The 20,864-nt window shown below is 35.6% G+C and overlaps 2 protein-coding genes across 10 annotated transcripts in view; one reads left to right on the forward strand and one right to left on the reverse strand.

The window, feature by feature from the left end:
- Positions 1 to 13,731, forward strand: part of pcm1 (pericentriolar material 1) — a 43,444-nt gene extending 29,713 nt beyond the window's left edge. For 7 of the 9 annotated variants that reach the window (XM_048197443.1, XM_048197446.1, XM_048197445.1 and 4 more), the window contains 18 exons: positions 39 to 391; positions 561 to 728; positions 1,020 to 1,076; positions 2,355 to 2,527; positions 2,844 to 2,975; positions 3,064 to 3,196; positions 3,389 to 3,532; positions 4,903 to 5,006; positions 5,104 to 5,238; positions 6,138 to 6,335; positions 6,413 to 6,472; positions 6,942 to 7,065; positions 11,576 to 11,727; positions 11,819 to 11,888; positions 11,989 to 12,182; positions 12,323 to 12,415; positions 12,556 to 12,679; positions 12,957 to 13,731. In XM_048197443.1, the coding sequence (XP_048053400.1) occupies positions 39 to 391; positions 561 to 728; positions 1,020 to 1,076; positions 2,355 to 2,527; positions 2,844 to 2,975; positions 3,064 to 3,196; positions 3,389 to 3,532; positions 4,903 to 5,006; positions 5,104 to 5,238; positions 6,138 to 6,335; positions 6,413 to 6,472; positions 6,942 to 7,065; positions 11,576 to 11,727; positions 11,819 to 11,888; positions 11,989 to 12,182; positions 12,323 to 12,415; positions 12,556 to 12,679; positions 12,957 to 12,982 (2,440 nt within the window). In that variant the 3' untranslated portion in view covers positions 12,983 to 13,731. The remainder of the gene's footprint in view (positions 1 to 38; positions 392 to 560; positions 729 to 1,019; positions 1,077 to 2,354; positions 2,528 to 2,843; positions 2,976 to 3,063; positions 3,197 to 3,388; positions 3,533 to 4,902; positions 5,007 to 5,103; positions 5,239 to 6,137; positions 6,336 to 6,412; positions 6,473 to 6,941; positions 7,066 to 11,575; positions 11,728 to 11,818; positions 11,889 to 11,988; positions 12,183 to 12,322; positions 12,416 to 12,555; positions 12,680 to 12,956) is intronic. The other 2 variants (XM_048197450.1, XM_048197447.1) reach the window with 2 other exon arrangements.
- An 83-nt stretch (positions 13,732 to 13,814) lies between these two features.
- On the reverse strand, positions 13,815 to 20,562 carry asah1b (N-acylsphingosine amidohydrolase (acid ceramidase) 1b). Its single transcript, XM_048197453.1, has 15 exons — positions 20,523 to 20,562; positions 20,159 to 20,341; positions 19,848 to 19,894; positions 19,212 to 19,302; positions 17,985 to 18,071; positions 17,735 to 17,813; positions 17,570 to 17,644; positions 16,913 to 16,958; positions 16,250 to 16,394; positions 15,982 to 16,036; positions 15,707 to 15,788; positions 14,788 to 14,919; positions 14,564 to 14,687; positions 14,401 to 14,457; positions 13,815 to 14,306 (listed from the first exon to the last, which is right to left on the reverse strand). Exons 1-15 carry the CDS (start codon positions 20,538 to 20,540, stop codon positions 14,217 to 14,219), a joined length of 1,311 nt encoding a protein of 436 aa, XP_048053410.1. The 5' UTR covers positions 20,541 to 20,562; the 3' UTR covers positions 13,815 to 14,216.
- Between the last annotated feature and the right edge of the window lie 302 nt (positions 20,563 to 20,864).

The following is a 20,864-nucleotide window of genomic DNA, read 5'->3' on the forward strand; positions in this document are numbered from 1 at the left end:
AGAAATAGAAACCTAACTAATATTGTTTCTTTATTTAGGTTTCAGTCTCAGCCTGATAGTGTGGCCGATGCTAATAACTCGAGCTGGTTAAACTCCTCTCTGAATCGCTCTGGTCAGAGACCAATCCTTACCTCAGACCATACAAGTCAGATAGAGCAGAACTCCCCCTCCTCCTCTCCTGTTCCTCACCCTTCCACTTCCCGGGATCGCTCCTACATACCTGACTCCCAGGAGTCTATGAGCAGCCTGCCAGACAGGGCAGACCCGACCACCGTCACCAAGACCTTCAGAGCAGGACGCAAGGCTGCGGCACAGGCCAGCCTGGCCTCTAGAGACAAGACCCCCAACACAAAGAGCCGCCGCAAGAGAGGCAGGGGACAGAAGAACACAGGTTTGTCTATATTTAAAGTTGACATACTCAACCTTTTTAAAGCACATTGAAAAGCAAAGTTTGTCCTATTGACATAATCAATTGGGTTTATGGAATTATTATTATTATTATTTTTTTTTAATATTTAGGCAAAGGAAGTGGGGTTAAATTGTTTTCTTCTCATTTTCAGCATCTGTGGACAGTGACAGTGTTTCAAGTGACTCTCACTTTGACCAGGACAGAGACCGCTCCTCTCGGGTCAAATACAAAGATCTCAACCAGGGTCTGCTTGACAAACTCACACAGGAGAAACTAGACAGCAAGACTAAGAGCAGCAAGCCAAATGACCTCTCATCTGGTATGACTTTTCATAGATCCAGCTACAGATATCACTGAATAAAGCGTCATAACGCTAAACATATCAATACAATGAGAACAGTCTTGTTATATACAGTGTGCACTATATGCTGCAATCAGAGAAGCATCTGCCAGAACCGTATAGCAGACTTTTTTTTCCATTCTTTTTTTAATTTGATCATCATTTGAATATCTTGTGTCCCTTGTGTCCTTATATTGTTTTATAGTGTAAATTATTTTATTTTCATTTCTATTTTTGTTCACATTTCATTTTTGGTTTTGTTCTTCACAGCATATGCTTGGAGAACACCTTTTCTCTCTAACAGAATTGCATGCACTGAAGTCCCAGGTAACTCCAAGTTAATCAGCTGTTTGACCTGCTAACTACTCTAACATTTTAATTTTTAATCTTATTTTTTTTCCTTCTCTCCTTTCTCCTCTCCTGTTTTCTAAACCACATTCACATGCATTAGAAGTCCTAAACATGAGCCAGGTGTTTTTTATTTTTATTTTCAGGAAATAAAATCACAAATGTAGATTTGGAAACAATTCCTCTGAGCTTTTATAGTTAATTTCTGTTGTCCACTATTGTCATTTCAGAACATTGGGAAATTGGGGAGGAAAGGGGAAGAATCTACTCTATTATTTATAAGACCATTTAAACCCAGTGACTTTGGTTACGGATGTTTTATACCTTTGCTTTTGAGTTGAAGACAGAAAGTGTGGATCTGAGCATGGTTTTGAGTAAACATCTCTTAAATTTTCTTAAATGTTCAGTGTTTTGAATATTGTGTGAAGTTCAATACTCAATGTCTTACTAATGCTGTACTTGAAGTAATGCTAAGCATGTTTTCCACGCATAGTTTTTTTTTTTTTTTGTATAATTCCGACCATTTCAAATCACAAGTGCATATTTTTTTTAGGCATGCATGTTAACCAATGAGTGCATTCATACAGGGAGCGTCAAGCAGGAGCAGGAGTCTATTTTTGCTGCGCTGCTCATGCTCAATTAAAGTGACAGCACACTTTTGATAGACAAAATAAATATGATTTCACACAAAAAGTGCTCAAAATTAATGCACAGAATAAGCATTTCTAGTGTTTTAACAAAAAAAATTATGTCAAAAAATTAAGAATCAAAAATATTTATACAAGGTTTACCCATTTAATCTTTAATAAATTCAGTTTGGGTGAAAGTATGGTGTATTATAATAAACTAAAGTAAACACCAAGTTCTATATCGAAGTATGACTGAAACGACATGATCATAGCTGTTTTCTTGGTTGTGTTGTTTACCATTTACATGTTGTACACCTTCCCATGTTAACAAACTTTCAAGACTATCAAGTTTTTAAAAGACTTCTAACAAAAAATTTATAGTTGTCTTTGTAAAGAAATGCTCACCTTATATCTAGCTTTAGAGCCATGCTGTACAAACTTTTCCAGTGTGAATACTCTGACAATGCAGTTACGCTGACACGCCGCTCACGCTTGCTGTGTGGAACAGGTGTTAGTTTGCACAGACAGCAGTTGTTTGATCTACTCTTAATATGCTTGAAGAGTTTTAGTAGATTTTCTGTGTTCATTGTCTTTTATTTTACTCTGACTGTGTATTTCTCTTCTCTAGATGTGAGCAGTGATTTTTCTCTTTTTGAGGCCCTGAGAGAGACGATCTATTCTGAGGTGGCAACACTGATCTCTCAGAATGAGTCTCGACCTCACTTCCTCATTGAACTTTTCCATGAGCTTCAGCTGCTCAATACTGACTACCTGCGGCAGAGGGCGCTCTACTCACTGCAGGTACAGCACACTATTATCAAACCTGTGCACACTTATACAGAAACAGCAGGCCCACCTGGAGACTTGATGGTTTTCCAGATTTTCTGCATCGATTGTGGAGAAAAAAGAAAAATGTGTTGCTCAGACCTGAGAAAATGATCATATTAGTCAAATGTATTAAAATGCAAGTGGCATAGTGTGTATGCATCTATCATCTTTCACATCCCTTTTCTTAGTTGTTCAATTTTCTTTTTTGATTAATTGCCTCTGTTTTAACAGTAATATCCATAGTGCTGCTTTGCCAATATCATAACTCATTGTTGGCTTTGACCACCAGGACATTGTAACGAGGCACCTGACTGAGAAGAGTGTGGCAGATGAGCAGGCGTCTTCTTTGGGTCCGGCTGTGTGGGCCACAGGCTCGCAGTCAGAGCTCACACCAAGTGAAAGCTTGGCTACCAGCGACAATGTAAGACATTTGCTTCACCATCTGTTGTTTTCTTTTTTTTTTTAATTATCAAACAAGCTGAAATTTTTTTCCCCGTTGATATTTCCAGGATGCATCTGAGAAGATTGTAACCGTTAAATCCAACTCTGTACTGAAGAGAATAGCAGATAGAGACTCGATGGACAACGAGAGCCTGCTGTCCACCTCTTCCAACCTTGAACCCTTTGCTAGTGATGACCTGGGTAAGAAGACAGAGCTGTATACATACAAAAAAAGACACAATCATGCTAAAAACACAATAGATTTTGCTTACCATGATCATCCTTGCTTTGCTGGCCTGGGGCTGGGGCTGGACTGAATCCTATCGTACTCCCCTTGAATACTTTTATGTTTCGCTCTCTCTCTGTCCCTTTATTTCCTTTCTGCTCATCCAGGCAACACAGTGATTCATTTAGATAAGGCATTGGCCAGGATGAGGGAGTATGAGCGCATGAAGCTGAGGGCTGAGTGTAACACAGATAAACCTGAGCACAGCCCTGGAGCTGCTGCTGCTGCTGCCGCCTCAGCACTCACTCAAGGTATTCCTGTGATCACTTTGACTGCAGAATAGACCAGACATTCATTTGAAAGTGCTTCTAATGGCATATCGCTACCAGTTGCAATGCAACAATTTTCCAGCGACCAGCAAATTGACACAATTGATACAATGAGATTTTCAACACAATGTCATAGAAATAGAAACCAACCAACTAGCAAATGGCTGGTTAGAAACTTTTATCGCTTTGCACCTTATTGTGTCTGCATCTGCTCACTATGAACACTTACTTCTGCTGTCAGCACACATCAATGCCAGTGATTCCATGTAAGGAATAATTCAGGCTTAGTACAGCCCGTATCTTTGTATCTGGTGCATATTTCACACTAACACATTTCGTTCATGAGATTGAAAATAACTTGGAATGTCTTTAATTTGTCTGAGAGTTGCTATTAATGTTTATGGAGATTAGATGTTTGAAAAATTACCTCTGGCTCTGCTTGCTTTAAACATGCATATGGGTAATTGACATTAAAACTTTGTCAATTAAATAAAACTAATTTGTTTTTTTTTAAATCTTTTCAAAACTGACGTAGTGCATTTTTTTGAGTCATGAACAATGTGTTTAAACAAGTTTCAGTTGTTAAATTAAGTATTTAACTTCATTTTTTTGAATGTTTTTAGGTCAGGTGCTACAACCAAATAGATGTATGTATGTATATGTATATGAATATATATATATATATATATATATATATATATATATATATATATATATATATATATATATATACTGTAGATGTATCACCTCACATGGAAAGTGTACCAACCTACCCATATTTGAAATTAGCAGTTTTTACCAGCATTTGAGAGGGATCTACACACCTTTTCACTCTGCCACAAGGATCAGTTGTGGTCCTTTGGATGATGCATTATCATGTTTACTGTTATTTCCTTGTCAATTCATAATAAAAGAGCCATGTTTGCAGTTCTGCCACCCTGACATAAAAAATTGCTGGACCAATGTTTTTAAATTAGTTTTAAATTATAACAGCTTTAAAACTACTGATATTTATAAAATGTGTTTCAAACCTAAAATGATGCCATAGTATTTAGTTTTTTTTATTATTATTAAGACGTCATTTTAAATAGTTTTCTTAGTTCATTTGTTCAGACAGTTGCACCACCTGACATTTTGGGAGTTTAAAATAAAACCAAAAAAATATGTATTATTTAAATGTACTAAAAATGAATTCACACTAAATAGGTTTTATAGAATAAAGTGATGTCATGAATTTATCAGATTATTTTAAAAGGAAATAATGCACTTGGACAACAACAACAAAAAAATGCACATTATGTCATTGACCCATATAATAATGCATTTCTGTGTGTGCTCCTTTCTGTTTTTAGGTGCAGGACATTCATCTGCAGATGCACATTGTCCTCAGATTGACACACAACAGCTTGACAGACAGATCAAAGCTATCATGACAGAAGTTATTCCCTTCCTAAAGGTGAGCTTGCTCTTCTTTTCTCTTTAAATTTACAAATAAATCAACTGTCTAAGCTGCAGCATGTAGACAAGCTGTCTCGCATGTGTCTTTCTGTCAGGAGCACGTTGGGGAGGTGTGTTCACACCAGCTGCTCACATCTGTGAGACGTATGGTGCTCAAACTCATTCAGCAAAATGATGAAAGCAAAGAGTTTGTTCGGTTTTTCCACCGACAGCTGGGTGGCATCCTTCAGGTAAGAACAATTCTAATGTATTTATTTGTCCTATTGTAATTTGCTTCTTTGTTTTTATTTTATTACTGACTGTTTACTTTTCTTCAATAGTTGTGTGATGACTTTTTGTATTTCCATTAGTTAGCCTAGTATTTGCTTGTTGCTGTGGTATCTTTATTGTTATGGGAAGTTGTGAAATTTCACAAAATCAAAAATGTTGCTATTGTTACATCATTTCCAGCAAAAAATAATGTATATTGTTATCGGAAAATAAAATGACTCATATTGTGAAAAGATGGTCATACATTTTGCACTCCCCTACTCATTAATAAAATCACAACAACCTAGACTGCATTTTTGGTGTGTTTGAACATTTGACATGACTCTGATGCCCAAACATGTGGTCTGTATTGGAATCCCACTAGTTACAGGGTTTGTATGGTCATGAAAAACCTGGAAAAGTCATGGAATATTAAAATGGCAATTTCTAGGCCTGGAAACGTTTTGTAAAAACAAATAAACCCAGAAAGTTTTGAAAAAGTCAAGGAAATTTGTTTCACAAGTATCTGCGTGGAGTAACGCCTGGTACAGTCGCCACTTGTACTTATTATTAAAACAAATAGCAAGCAAACAAATATTATAAACAGTCAGTCATTTTAGTCAAGACATGCTATGATAAATTTGAACATTTTTATTCTTTATTTTACATGTATACATAGACTTTCATGGAACATTAGGTCATAAATATTGCCTCAAGTCATGGAAAAGTAATTGAAATTTATTGGTAAAAATGTGTACGAACCCTGTAGTTGGATCATAGCCTACATTTCATTACATTGAGGATGCTTTAAATGAAGCTTTACGAATGAATGTTTTATGAAGTTTATGCTAATGTTATTGGTTTGTGTGTACATGCACAGGACTCCCTGAGTAAGTTTGTTGGACGGACACTGCAGGACTGTGGTGAGGACCTGCTGGTAGAGATCTCTGAGATCCTCTTTAACGAACTTGCCTTCTTCAGACTGATGCAGGATTTAGACCAGAACACCTCCAAAAACAAATGCAGGACTAAGAGACGTTCTAACCACACATCTCCAAAACACTCACCTCGTGCTGAGGTAGGCTTGAGTGATAATGCATGTCTGTAGCAATGCTTCTGTGTTCAAGGAGAATAATCATTGCATTGTTTATTTAGGAGACGAAAACGATAGAGAGAGAAAATACATTCTCACCATCATATTTCGATGAAGACAGAGTAAGTTATAATTGTTGATACACTTAATATTCACACAAATAGACTAATGGCGCTTTTCCACTGCATGGAACGGTTCGGTACGGCTCGAGAATCGTCACTACCAACGTCATTGGATTTGAAACACAAGACATCAAACCCGCTAGATTGAAGTAGTCAGTAACAGCCACTGCAGTATCATTTGTTTGCGCGACTTTTTTTTAAACGACTTGCTTTAAATGATTGTTGCACGCAACTAGAAAAAAAGAAATGGCTGTATCGTGGTCAGTAGAACCGAGCTGTGCCGTACCGAGTAGAGTCCTACCACTCAGTGGAAAAGTGGCATAAGCTACACTGCTTTTGAATCTAAAGCCCCACAGCAGAACAGTCTTATGTGTTGTATATTCTTGGTGTTTGTTTTTTTTGCAGGTCTGAATTGCAGACATTGAATGTTTTGAATGTTGAAAACTGACTTGCAATTTTTTTTCATCAGGATCAGGATGAGACTGAGCAGCTAGGGACGCCTCATGAGAGGGAAGAGAACAAGGAGAAAGATGCACAGAGCAGTGAAGCATCTGAAGTGGAAGAAGAGGGAGAAGGACTGCCTCTTTCTATAAGTGAGTTTATCAGCCAGAAACTAATAGCTTTTGATTGAAATAAATATACACTACTGCTCAAAAGTTTGGGGTCGATAAGAATTTATTAATGTTTTTAAGTCTTTTATGCTCACAAAGTCTGCATTTATTTGATCAAAAACACAATAAAAACAATACTATTGCGAAAAAATATTACAATTGAAATTAACTTTAAATTGTTTCTATTTTAATACATTTTAAAATACAATTTTTTTCCCTGTGATGGCAAAGCTAAATTTTCAGCAGCCATTACTCCAGCCTTCAGTGTCACATGATCCAGAAATTATTCTAATATGCTGATTTGTTGCCCAAGAAACATCTATTTATATCAATGAAACATCTATTTATATCAATGTTAAAAACAGCTGTGCTGCACCCCCCCCCCACCCCCCCACTAAATAAAAACACATTTTTGAACAATATTTATGTTTTTATATATATATCGTCGCTGTCCGATGGAAAAACACGTATGTCCATTTTGCCGATTTTGAGATTTTTCGACGGATTGAATGTCCAGGTTCATTTCCGTATACAGTATGCTTCACATATCTAAATGGCCAATGAAAAGTTGTGAAATCATGTCATCTGATTTTCACGTATATCCATTTGGTGTCAAAGCTGTCAATCACGCCGCGTATCTCCCGCCCTGTGGAAGCATCTCGCCGGTCTCGTGAAGTTTCATCGAAGCTCAGCACTGGATAGCCGAATAACACTGTGAGGTTACATTGCCAAATAAACATAGCCTGGTGAGACAATGACTTTCCTTTATCGAGGTAAACGTTTCCCCCCTGATGCCAGACGTACGTCTAGGACTGACAAAATTACGGTAGGACTGTAAAAACAAAGTATCTGTCTAGCATTACCATGTCAGTGTATTGATTCATTGTCCCTTCATAGTTTGCAAGAGACATTTAATACATTTATAATTAATATTAAATAAACTAAGCGTATTTAATAAACTAAGACGTAGGCTATTTAATAAACTGAGCGTATTCATCTGTCAATATGAAACGCGACTTGGCCATTCTAATTAATGATCGGAAGAACGCGTATCGACCACCGTTACTGTAAAATATGCACATATGTCCATTTAAACTCAATTTTGGTCAAATGTGGATTATATCATTACACTGGCAAGAATATGGTTACATGTAAAGATGCCGTACCAAGTATGACAACGCTACATTCAACTGCTTTTGAAATACGGTGTTTTTTTTACTTCCTGAAAAGTAACCGTTTTGGACATACGTGAGTTTCATCGGGCAGCGACGATATGCAAACCCGATTCCAAAAAAGTTGGGACACTGTACAAATTGTGAATAAAAACAGAATGCAATGATGTGGAAGTTTCAAATTTCAAATTTTTTATTCAGAATACAACATAGATGACATATCAAATGTTTAAACTGAGAAAATTTATCATTTTAAGGGAAAAATAAGTTGATTTTAAATTTCATGGCATCAACACATCTCAAAAAAGTTGGGACAAGGCCATGTTTACCACTGTGTGGCATCCCCTCTTCTTTTTATAACAGTCTGCAAACGTCTGGGGACTGAGGAGACAAGTTGCTCAAGTTTAGGAATAGGAATGTTGTCCCATTCTTTGTCTAATACAGGCTTCTAGTTGGTCAACTGTCTTAGGTCTTATTTGTCGCATCTTCCTCTTTATGATGCGCCAAATGTTTTCTATGGGTGAAAGATCTGGACTGCAGGCTGGCCATTTCAGCACCCGGATCCTTCTTCTACGCAGCCATGATGTTGTAAAATGCAAGGTCTTCCCTGAAAGAGACGATGTCTGGATGGGAGCATATGTTGTTCTAGAACTTGGATATACCTTTCAGCATTGATGGTGCCTTTCCAGATGTGTAAGCTGCCCATGCCACACGCACTCATGCAACCCCATACCATCAGAGATGCAGGCTTCTGAACTGAGTGCTGATAACAACTTGGGTTGTCCTTGTCCTCTTTAGTCTGGATGACATGGCGTCCCAGTTTTCCGAAAAGAACTTCAAATTTTGATTCGTCTGACCACAGAACAGTTTTCCACTTTGCCACAGTCCATTTTAAATGAGCCTTGGCCCAGAGAAAACGCCTGCGCTTCTGGATCATGTTTAGATATGGCTTCTTTTTTGACCTATAGAGTTTTAGCCGGCAACGGCGAATGGCACGGTGGATTGTATTCACCGACAATGTTTTCTGGAAGTATTCCTGAGCCCATGTTGTGATTTCCATTACAGTAGCATTCCTGTATGTGATGCAGTGCCATCTAAGGGCCCAAAGATCACGGGCATCCAGTATGGTTTTCCGGCCTTGACCCTTACGCACAGAGATTGTTCCAGATTCTCTGAATCTTTGGATGATATTATGCACTGTAGATGATGATAACTTCAAACTCTTTGCAATTTTTCTCTGAGAAACTCCTTTCTGATATTACTCCACTATTTTTCGCCACAGCATTGGGGGAATTGGTGATCCTCTGCCCATCTTGACTTCTGAGAGACACTGCCACTCTGAGAGGCTCTTTTTATACCCAATCATGCCAACTGACCTAATAAGTTGCAGATTGGTCCTCCAGCTGTTCCTTATATGTACATTTAACTTTTCCGGACTCTTATTGGTACGTGTCCCAACGTTTTTGGAATGTGTAGCTCTCATGAAATCCAAAATGAGCCAATATTTGGCATGACATTTCAAAATGTCTCACTTTCAACATTTGATATGTTATCTGTATTCTATTGTGAATTAAATATGTGTTTATGAGATTTGTAAATTATTGCATTCCTTTTTTATTCACAATTTGTACAGTGTCCCAACTTTTTTGGAATCAGGTTTGTATGTATTCTCAGTGTTTCCCACAGGATTTTGTGAGACTGTGGTGGGTGGACACAGGTCCCTCTAGGGGGGTCCGGGGCCTGCCCCCCCGGAGGAAAATTTTGTACATTTTAAATTTAAATGCATAAATCTGGTGCATTCTGAGACCAAAATTTAAGTGATTAGATCAATGAATAAATTTGTTATCTTGTAAACAATTTTGTGCTCTAATAGTAATTTATTTATTGGTGATGGTAGGGCACATTAGTCACGTACACAACATATAGTAGGCTAAATGATAGTTTATGTGTGGTCAAACATGTAGAGTAGAGTAAAAAATATGTAGCAAAAGAGGTTACCTTTTGTTGAATTAATTTATTTCTAGAATAATTAGTGGAGGCCTGTATCTATATATCTATATTTGTAAAACTAATGGCCTCTCTTTGATTTGTTAAACACAATCCAGAATGCACTAAACACACTACTTCATTATAGAGAAAAATAAAATGAATAAAAATATATAATCTTAAGATGACCAAAAAAAAAAAAAAAAAATCTAGGTGACTATATAATTCAGCAGCAAAAAGTATGCTAGCCTAACTCTTGGAAAAAAAACTTTGCACAGTAATTTTATAAAATCTAAATATGTTAATAAAGTTTAAAATTACTATATGCATTCTTATGAAATGAAAGAAAAAAACTAATGTAAAGACATGTATTTATAATAATCTAAAATTAAAATATATTTATTTTAAATGTATTGAGCAGCTGTTTAATGGGGCAACAAGATATGGATACGAAAGAACAAAATAGGCTATTAATAATCTTTCAGTGTGCAAAACCATTATAATATGAAACGCTTCAAAACAGCAGCAAAAAAACACTAATGCGCATCCCGGGTACAGAATGATGTGCTTGAAGCAATATGGAGTTACAACTCGCAGTTGCGCTGCGCATTGATAACCCCTGTGTATATCTGCAACTAACAGTTTGATCGTATGTTTCTTTTCACTTTTAAATACCAGTTATTGTGCTTGTGACACCAATTCATAGTCCTTGTGTTGTGCGATCTAACTGTAGCCAGTATGACATCATTCAGAAACGGCAATAAACTCCAGCAAGATAGTCATTTTATACAAATCCACAGTCCTTTATCTACATATCAAGTATTATAATGGGAATACATCATATTAGAGAGTTTTACCGTGCTGACTTTCGTTACCGAACTCGATAGGCTGTTTGAGTGCTGAACAGAGAATGATTGACAGCTGCAGCGGAGTGAAGACGAGTTTCCTTGAACTTAAATTTAACAATGTACATATTCTTCTGTCCTCACATGAAGCTATGGAATGGCTTCAGATGAGTTTGAATATAGTGCACGAAAACTTAATTGGTGCAAGTCTATTTCTTTTGCGGGCCGCCACAGTCTAGTCAATGTATGGGAAACACTGATTCTATAAGTGATTACACCATAAACTTCCTTTTTAGTTGGTGTCACTGAAACACCATCCAGGCTCCATTTTATGCTTACTATTCTGACTATTCGACAATACCCGTTGAAGTTTGTTTGCTGGAGGTTGTCCATCTTATCGCCTACAGGTTGAGACTGTTCTGTAATGTATTTGACTTTGATAAGAATCTGTTTGACTTGTGTGTTGTGCGTGTATGGTCTTTTCTTTAGGCCTGTCTAAAGCAGAGACACAGGCTCTATGCAACTATGGCAGTGGAGAAGATGAAAATGAAGTGGAAGAGATGGAGGAGTTTGAGGCTGGACCTGTTGAGGTGCAAACATCACTACAAGCCAGCATGGACAACACTAGTGAACACAGACAGGTGTGTTGACACGCACACGAGAGAGCAAATAATCTGACTTATCTCAGACAAATGACGTAAATATTAATAATGACCTGTTGTGTTGTTCCAGTGCTCTGCCTTACAAAATGAAGCCCCCCAGGAAACCAAATCAGACCTAGAAAGCTCTGAAAGCATCCAATGTATGCCTTTCTTCTGTAATGTTATACCATTAACATTTATTGAGGTTTATTGGGGATTTACAATCAATATTTTTTCACTTTGTCTCCCATTTTCAAACAGCAAAAAGCATAAATTCTGAGTCCAAAGACACAGTTCAGCAGCCTCCAGAGGAGGGCAGAGAGGAGGCAAAAACTGGTTCAGGAGATGAAAGAGAAGAGGAGGAGGACCGTACTGCTCCTCCAGCACAGGAAACTCCTCAGAGCTCAGATACAGCCAGCCCTGACACAGACTCCCCAGTCATGATCAACACAGATGTATGTCTCACACAGCAAACATTAGATCAGCTTTTCTCATTAAACATCTTATTCATTTTTTAGAATTACCAAATGATCATTCTATGAGAGAGAGAGAGAGAGAAGCTACCAAGTTCTTTGGTTTGTTTTTTAAAATATAGGAGGCTGGATCTGGAAACAATAGCCAGAGATCAGATGAGGAAGATTTTGTGAAGGTGGAAGATCTTCCTCTTCAAATGTCTGTTCTGTGTGAGGTAAGATCTCCCCCCCCCCCACCAAATATCATCTATTTGTTTTTTGAATGTCTGTCACCTGTTATGTAGTTTCTTAAGTGTATGAGACATCTCCAAAGTGTGTGGTTTTTAAACATTTGCTTTGCTTATAATTTGTACAGGAAGAACTTTGTAAGAGGATCTCAGAAGAACAGCAAAATAATAACTTAAGAGCTGAAATTCTGCATGGAAATGCAGATGAGTTTACTGGACTGGTGGGAAATGCTCAAGCACTCAAAGAGCCTGGTAACTATTAAATATCACTTAAACAGCTCTCTGTTTAGACAGAACCTGCAGTGACATTTTCAAAATTTAACATTTGAGTAAGCTGATAACTTTTATTCAAAACTCATTCATTATTTTCATATGTATTTTACATTTAAGAATTTGTTTTAATTCTGTAATGCATTGAATATTGAAATTCAGAGCTTAATTACTATGATCTGCATATTAGCAGATCCCTGTGACGGGTGAAGAAATGTTCTGCTCATATTAGTGTATTTTATTTTTTTTCCCCCTCCAGAAACCATTGGAGCCCAGAGTGCATGAGAATGATCTTTTGGTTCGTCTTACACTACAAACATCATTCATTCAACATTACTGTATAACTAGCTTAATACCTTAAGATTCCTTGGAAACAACAGCTAAGCTAAGTCAGCATGTGTGATCTAACAGTTCAAAGAAGTCTCTCTACACTTATAGGTAGTTTTATTCTGATTGTTTTATGGAGAATGTAGGAGAGAATGTTTTGAAAGGGTCTCCGTCTTTAAGCTGTTCTGTAGTCTGTAAGTACATTTTCTGTGTTGCTCTTTAAGCCAGAAGTCTCAGTAAAAGCTCCTTCAAAGGCTACAGTTTAAGGAATGCAATTCATTTTTGTGTTTCCACGTTTGGCACGGTTAGGCTTTTGTTTTTGCATTTCTTTCTGGGATTCCTTTCCCAGACCTTCAGCATTTTTTGTGAATGCAATATATAGAGGACAATAGATGTTCCTCTAATTAAGTACAAAACTTCAAGCACATTTGGAATAAAACAAAAAGTCCCTATTTAAATGTATTTGACTGGACCCAGACTGCACAATGGAATTTGTAATGGATAGAGCAGAATCACTTAGTAGCACTGATACATTGTCCTGTCCTCTCTTATTGCACTCTTTTAAATATTTTCTCTTTCATTTATACCTTTTTTTTTTTTTTTAAGGCATGTTGGCCATTGCTTGGGTTCTCACCCCATTTCACCTCATGTGATTTCTCCAATGTTTAGATTGAGATTTAAAACAAATAAAACTGATTTTTATCATTTCCTGCAGTGATAGCTCTCTCTGACCCATTTGCACAACACTTGCTTTGGTTACTCAATGCAGTATTTTTCCCACAACAAATACTGAATTTCCATGATTTATTGATATTAGTTGTGTAAATGTGTGTACAGCTTAATTTTGTACATTCAATTTTGGTTGGCACTGATGAGGTTAAAGTTACAAGGCACCAGTAGTGTTAATTATCCATAGTGCACATTTCCATATATGCTAATACGTAGTTACAAAAAAAATACACAAATGTCACATCCACAAAAACATTTGATTGAACCCCCCCCCCCCCCATTATTACACACATCTTTAGACAACTGTTAAGTTTGATTAAACCAGATGATACCCACATGATTTCAAAAGCAGATGTTGCAAACCTTTTAAAATGTTTGACTGCTGATTTTAATGATGCTAAAATTTTTATTACGCACTAACATAAGAACATCCCAGTAATGCAGCTTTCCCAGATGTCATCCGTCACCACGGCATGCAGGGGTTAGGACAGTCACGGATATAAGACTCTAATGATCCCTTAGACACCTCCATAAGAGTAGTGTATGTGGTCAACTGCACAGGACCAAAAAGAAGTGTTAACGAACAAGCAATAAAATGTGCTACAAATTAATACATAAAACACTATCAGTATGGATGATGAACCTACTTTATTTAAGACTGGCTTGGTGGACAGGACATCATAGACTGTCTTTATGGAGATATCCTGAAAGAGAATAGGGTTATGAATGTAAATGGTGAAAACAAAAATCACTTATTTGGCAACCTGGATAAACACCATGATTTAGTTTGTTTGCGACATCAAAACTCACATTCTGTGTGGTCTGATTCATGCATTTCATAGCAGGAGTTCTCCTGTCATCCAAAAACAGGGGCTCTTTCCAGTGGTCATAGTTAGTCTCCAGCACATACCACCTGCCATTCTTCACATCAAGCCTGAAATACATAGAAACTGTAATAATAAACTGAAATACTAACCAGAAAATTTGCACGTCTACTTTTAACTATGTGTGTAGAGTACAGATGCAATGCTCACTCCAGTGGATTGATGTTATGTGTTCTGGATCTGGTGATAATGCAGGCTTGACCTGCCTGGTTTCCTCCGAGGATGAAGTAGGCTGGAGCCAGCAGCTTAGTGTCAGACAACAGAGCCTTGGCACTTTCATAGCTAAAAGAAGACAACATCCAAATCGTTATCATCTTCATAAACCCAAGAGATGTTGATCTGTCTTTGCTTTAGTTTCTTACTTCAGTATCGCATACATAAAAAAGCATTTGTTGAGTCACATAAAAATAAGGTATTCTTATTTCAGTTCAGGTAAAGAAAAAATATACACTACCAGTCAAACTTTTGAATAATTACAATTTTTAATGTTTTAGAATGAAGTCTCTTATGGACATCAAGGCTGCATTTATCAATTATTACTGGTGCTCAATTATTAATAATAGTTGTCAATGTTGAAAAAGTTTTTGCTGCTTAATATTTTTTATACATTTTTTTTCAGGATTCTTTGATAAATAAAAAGTTCAAAAGAACATCAATTTAATGCATCCTTGTTGAATAAATGTATTAATTTCTTCCTTTTTTATTAAATATTATTTACCCTGAATTTTTTTTAATGGTAGCGTATCACAGTTTCCACAAAAATATTAAACAGCAAAAACTATTTTCAGCATTGATAATAGATGTTTTTTAAGCATTAAATCAGCATATTAAAAATATTCCTGAAGGATCATGTGACACTGGAGTAATGGCTGCTGAAAATTCAGCTTTGCCATCACAAGAAGAAATTATATTTTATATATTACTGTTTTACTGTATTTTAAGCATAAGAGACTTCTTTAAAAAATTATACATATATATATATATATATATATATATATATATATATATATATATATATATATATATATATATATATATATATATATATATAAAATTATCTCTAGCCAACCTAGTTGCATTCTCCAGCACAGATCGAGTCAGAAAACTCATCCACATGCCGTCTCTCTTCCCCAAGATCCACTCCAGAATCCCTGTAATTCACATCACACACTTAGTCACAATAAAATTATATACCAAAGATCTGACCAAATGAAATAAGTAATCTTACATGAAAAAAATAAAAACCTGAAAAACCTCAAGAAATAACAAAGCGTCAACAGATTTCTGACAATGCCATATTGCTCAGCAAATATCAGGCGGCTGAATAAAAGAGCAAAGGCTTACCGATGTACCCTCCATCCAGACTGAATCGTTCATTCATAGTGAGTGTGAAAGAGCGCTACAATGAAAACAAAAGACAGAGAGACAAGTGACAAAAGCAATGTGATTATTGACCAACAATCCATGCTTTCACAGTTCTCCTTCCTGTTAAACTGCAGAAGTTAAACTAAAAACAGTCGGAGACAAAAGGTCATTCTGGATCCTGTCACCATGATCCATTCTGTATTGAACTCTAATCGACTCAGATCGCTCATACTGATTCTCTCATTACCTGATGAATGCCAGTCAGCATTCCCACGTATCCTGCAAAATTGGTGGATTTAAAGACAGTCTGATTGTTCCGTCTGAAGTCGATGTTGACAACAAGTGGCTTCAGCTTCTCTGTGATGATCCATGACCTGTTCTTCAAATCCCATCTGTAAACAGAGTCCAAAGAACAGTGTGGAATCTTAATGTTTTTAGACTTCAATATACTCTACAAAATAACTAAACTGAAACTGAGTAAATAACTGTTTTCCATTGAAACAGTAATATGCCGTAAAAAGAATGCATTCTGGGTAATATTATTTGTCGTTTTTGAAAAAGTAACCTATAGGCTACTTTCTCGAAGATGACAAATATTAACCAGAACGCTTTTTTTTTTTTTTACAGTATATTACTTCTGTATATTACAATGCATTCTGGGTAATATTTTTTTGTCATTTTCGAGAAAGTAGCCTATAGGCCTCTTTTCTTAAAACAACAAATATTACCCAGAATGCATTGTTTTTATGGTACATTACTGTTTCAATGGAAAACGGTATTTTACTGTGTAAATTTGTTTAGTTTTTTTAGTTATTTTTTAGAGTGTATATATATAAAAAAACACAAGAATTTCTCATAAATTGAGGAAGTAGGTTAACAACAAAGGCCAAAACAATGACACTAAACTCACCCCATGAAAAGTCCAAAGTCCAAGTTCCTTGCATGGATGAGATTGCCTAGAGTAAAAACAAACTAAGCTTTCCTATATGGCACAACTTCGTATCATACACTACTGTTCAAAAGTTTGGGGTCGGTGAGATTTTTTAATATTTTTAAAAGAAGTCTCATATTCTCACCAAAGCTGCATTTAATTTATCAAAAAATACAGTAAAACAGTTATTACAATTTAGAAGAACTCTTTTCTATTTTAATGTATTTTAAACTGTAATTTATTCCTATAACGCAAACCTGAATTTTTAGGAAATTCAGGAACCATTCTAATATGTTGATTTGGTGCTCAAGAAACATTTCTTATTATTATCAATGTTGTGCTGCTTATTTGTTTTGAAGATTATTTGATGAATAGAAAGCATTTATTTAAAATAGAATTTTCTGTAGCATTCTAAGTTTTTACAATCAATTTTGATGAATATTATTTATCCTGGCTGAATACATTTGTATTAATTTCTATTAAAAAAAGAAAAAGAAAAAGAAAAAAAAAAAATCTTACTGACCCCCAAACTCAATAGTATTGTATGTCATATAATGCATATCTATGTTATAACAAAAATAAAAAAAAATTAGGAAATATTATGAAATCTATCGCAAACAATGACGATATCCTCACCATTGACATCCTGTGCAACCAGAGAAGTGCATACGGTGAACACCTCATAAAATATGTTGAAGAGCAACACCTCACCTGCGTTACAGAGAACAGTTGATGGTGTGAGTTGACGGTTTAAGTTCTATTTAACAGTGTGAAACATAATGGTTTTGACGCATTTCATACCCAAAGGAACTCCAGACACTGATGCTATTCCTTTGATCTCCTCATTGAACGGATAAGGCAGGGTGTCCACCATCAAGGGCTGAGGACAAACACATCAGTCCTTTTAGTCATTACAGTTTAAATCATTAATGTATGTAGGTCAGTATGTCTGCCAGATATAAGACTTAAGACTGTCGTAAACTTCAATAATTTATGATTCAGCAACGTACAAAGTGATATGCTAGACTGCCAAGATCCTTTAATAACTCACCAAATCTTTGTCTACAAGTTCGATGAGCTTCCCACTGGGAACAAAGGCATCTGCTAGATCTCTGATAGCCTGAATCATGCTCGACATCTAAAAGAAAAGCACATGAGCTCTTGAAAACATCTGAGTAATGGACACTGAGAGTTGCTCAAGAACACATCAGCCCTTCTCAGATCATGTGATTGTGGTTATTCAATCTGATCACAATTATTTGAGATAACAGCAATAATTGTGCAATAAATTTCACATTTTGCCACCCAAACAAGGTCAATTTAAGCTCTTATAGAAATGCCATTAAATGTGTGATATCGTTTGTGGGAAAAGCAGGGAAGTCATAATCTGGAAGGGAGTAAATAAATAAAGAATATAAAAAAGTACAGTTATAAAGTACACAAAGTCAAAGGTCTTCCTTCATTTGAAATGAAAGTTTGTGGGTTTAATCTGACTGCATTATTATATTATATTATATTATATTATATTATATTATATTATATTATATTATATTATATTATATTATATTATGTGACCCTGTTCCACAAAACCAGTCATAATGGCAATTTTTTTGAAATTGAGATTTATACATCATCTGAAAGCTGAATAAATAAGCTTTCCATTGATATATGTTTGTTAGGCAATATGACAATATTTAACTGAGATACAACTATTTGACAATCTGGAATCTGAGGGTGCAAAAAAAAAAAAAAACTTTAAAGTTGTCCAAATGAAGTCCTTAGATATCCACTAACAAAAATACATTTTTGAGATATAATTACGGTATGAAAAATTTACAAAATATCTTCATGGAACATGATCTTTACTTAATAATCCTAATAATTTTTGGCATAAGAAAAATCTATAATTTTGACCCATACAATGTATTGTTGGCTATTGCTACAAATATACCAGTGCGACTTATGACGCATATTATATTCATTTTCACAGCATTAAAGTAAATCATATTGGACTATTATAATATAATTTGTATTATATATGATAAAAAAAAAATAAAAAAAAATTGCATGCCAATTAATCATCAGCACAAAATTCATGTTCATGCCTATTCACAGTTCACAAAAATCAGAAGAAATGACCAGACATCTGAAATCTAACAAGGCCACTACCAATCAATCGAATTTATCTGTCATGGCAAAACATTTGGTCAGGCAATTCCTTTGTTGCTGTAAGTAGATTCAACTATAGAGCACTTAAACATTGATGGTATGAACTCACAGCATTCTTTTTGTCTGTAATAACATCTGTCCATCTTTTGCTTGGTGGTAGGTCCAGATCAACAGTGTACCAGGACACATCACCTTTAAATCTAAAAGACACAGACATTCAAATACAGGTTTTCTCATTCTCTCCCTTCAACACAACTTACAATTTCAAAATTATATTCTAATTTAAATTAAATTCCATTTTCTATTACACTTGAAAAAATGCAATATAAAATAATGTGACAAATATGACATATTTTGTAATTGCATAACAATGCATATCCGCCCTGTTACAAAACACCTGACTTGGTTTCACTTCTTTAAAATGTAACTATACTTTTTTTCAAAGACATTTTTGTGAATATATATATATATATATATATATATATATATATATATATATATATATATATATATATATATATATATATATATGAAAATCACTATTATCTTTTTATTATCATTCATTTTATATGTCTTTGTTTATTTCCTGTGTGACGGTTCATACGTACCGTTTATCTTGAATAATTTACACGCAATTTAATTTACATGCAATTGTACTGATTTACGTTTTGGAATAACATATTTTTATAGTCTGACAGAAGTGTTTGGAGATTGAATAATCCATAATTTCAGCTGTCATACTCACGTTGGGCCGTTTGGAGGATACATGCCACTTCTGCACTCTTCTGTGTACTGAAACATGAACAGCAGTCATTTAGCACATATTTACAGTGATCTGCTGTTGTGTCAGTTATTCCGCAGCTTTTCTCTTTCCAACAGCACTAATTAGGTCAGTGTTAAGTTATAAAACAGCAAAATGGCGTGTAAAAACAATACTGCAGTCCTGCTGTTATTGTAATTTACAATGAAACAAATCTGAAGTCGATATGAAGAAAATATTGCCTTTAACAAACATGTTTTCATCAAGATTAACAACGACGTTAGACGGTGACTTACCGGTGGTACATATTGCGCATCCAAGCACATAAACATCAAAGAAAGAATAAAACAGCAGAAGTTTAATTTGGCGATCATGATGAGACGCGTGCAGTCTTCTGCCTTCAGAAGCGTCTGTGAACACGGAAGTGCTGATGGGATGATTCTCGTGACAGCTCGTAATCTGCGCAAACCCAGTAGACACTGGGGGAGTTACCATAACAATGAGTTACAAAATAAAAGATGACTTTACACTTTCTGTCTTGGGGTTTGTCTCTGCTTCATTTTACTAAGCTGTAGCACAAGTCTGTCCCGTATCATTTTTTTATTATTAATTAGGCTTGTAATGACAAACAATAACTGCAGGAACAAGAATTCATTTTACCTCTCCCGAAACAAACATGACAGGTAAGATCGGCTGACAAACAAAAAGGCGAATGTATTGCGCCATCTAACGGTTGTAGATGGAATTGCAACAACAAGCAGCGCGCGTGTGTGTGTGTGGGCCGAGGTAAGTTACATTTACTTTATCTTTATATATCCCATATTATTTCAAATGTAACTGCAATGACCTTGCAGTGGACGTACAAAAAACTAAATACCATTTTATGTGTAAATCTTACAGACCACAAAAATAATTCCAAAATCAATATTCAGTGAACAGACAACAGAGTTGCTGCACAGGATGAATTACATCTTCAAATGCGGCTCAACATTAATAATATTC

Source organism: Megalobrama amblycephala, linkage group LG7, assembly GCF_018812025.1.
Source record: "Megalobrama amblycephala isolate DHTTF-2021 linkage group LG7, ASM1881202v1, whole genome shotgun sequence".
Taxonomy (NCBI): Eukaryota; Metazoa; Chordata; class Actinopteri; order Cypriniformes; family Xenocyprididae; genus Megalobrama; species Megalobrama amblycephala.

Excerpts from the sequence above, each read along its gene's own strand:
- asah1b (XM_048197453.1), bottom strand. Across the intron at positions 19,303-19,847 it reads TATCCTCCAAACGGCCCAAC|ATTTAAAGGTGATGTGTCCT; the intron begins GTGAGTATGACA and ends TGTGTCTTTTAG. Across the intron at positions 17,645-17,734 it reads AGTGTCTGGAGTTCCTTTGG|GTGAGGTGTTGCTCTTCAAC; the intron begins GTATGAAATGCG and ends TCTGTAACGCAG.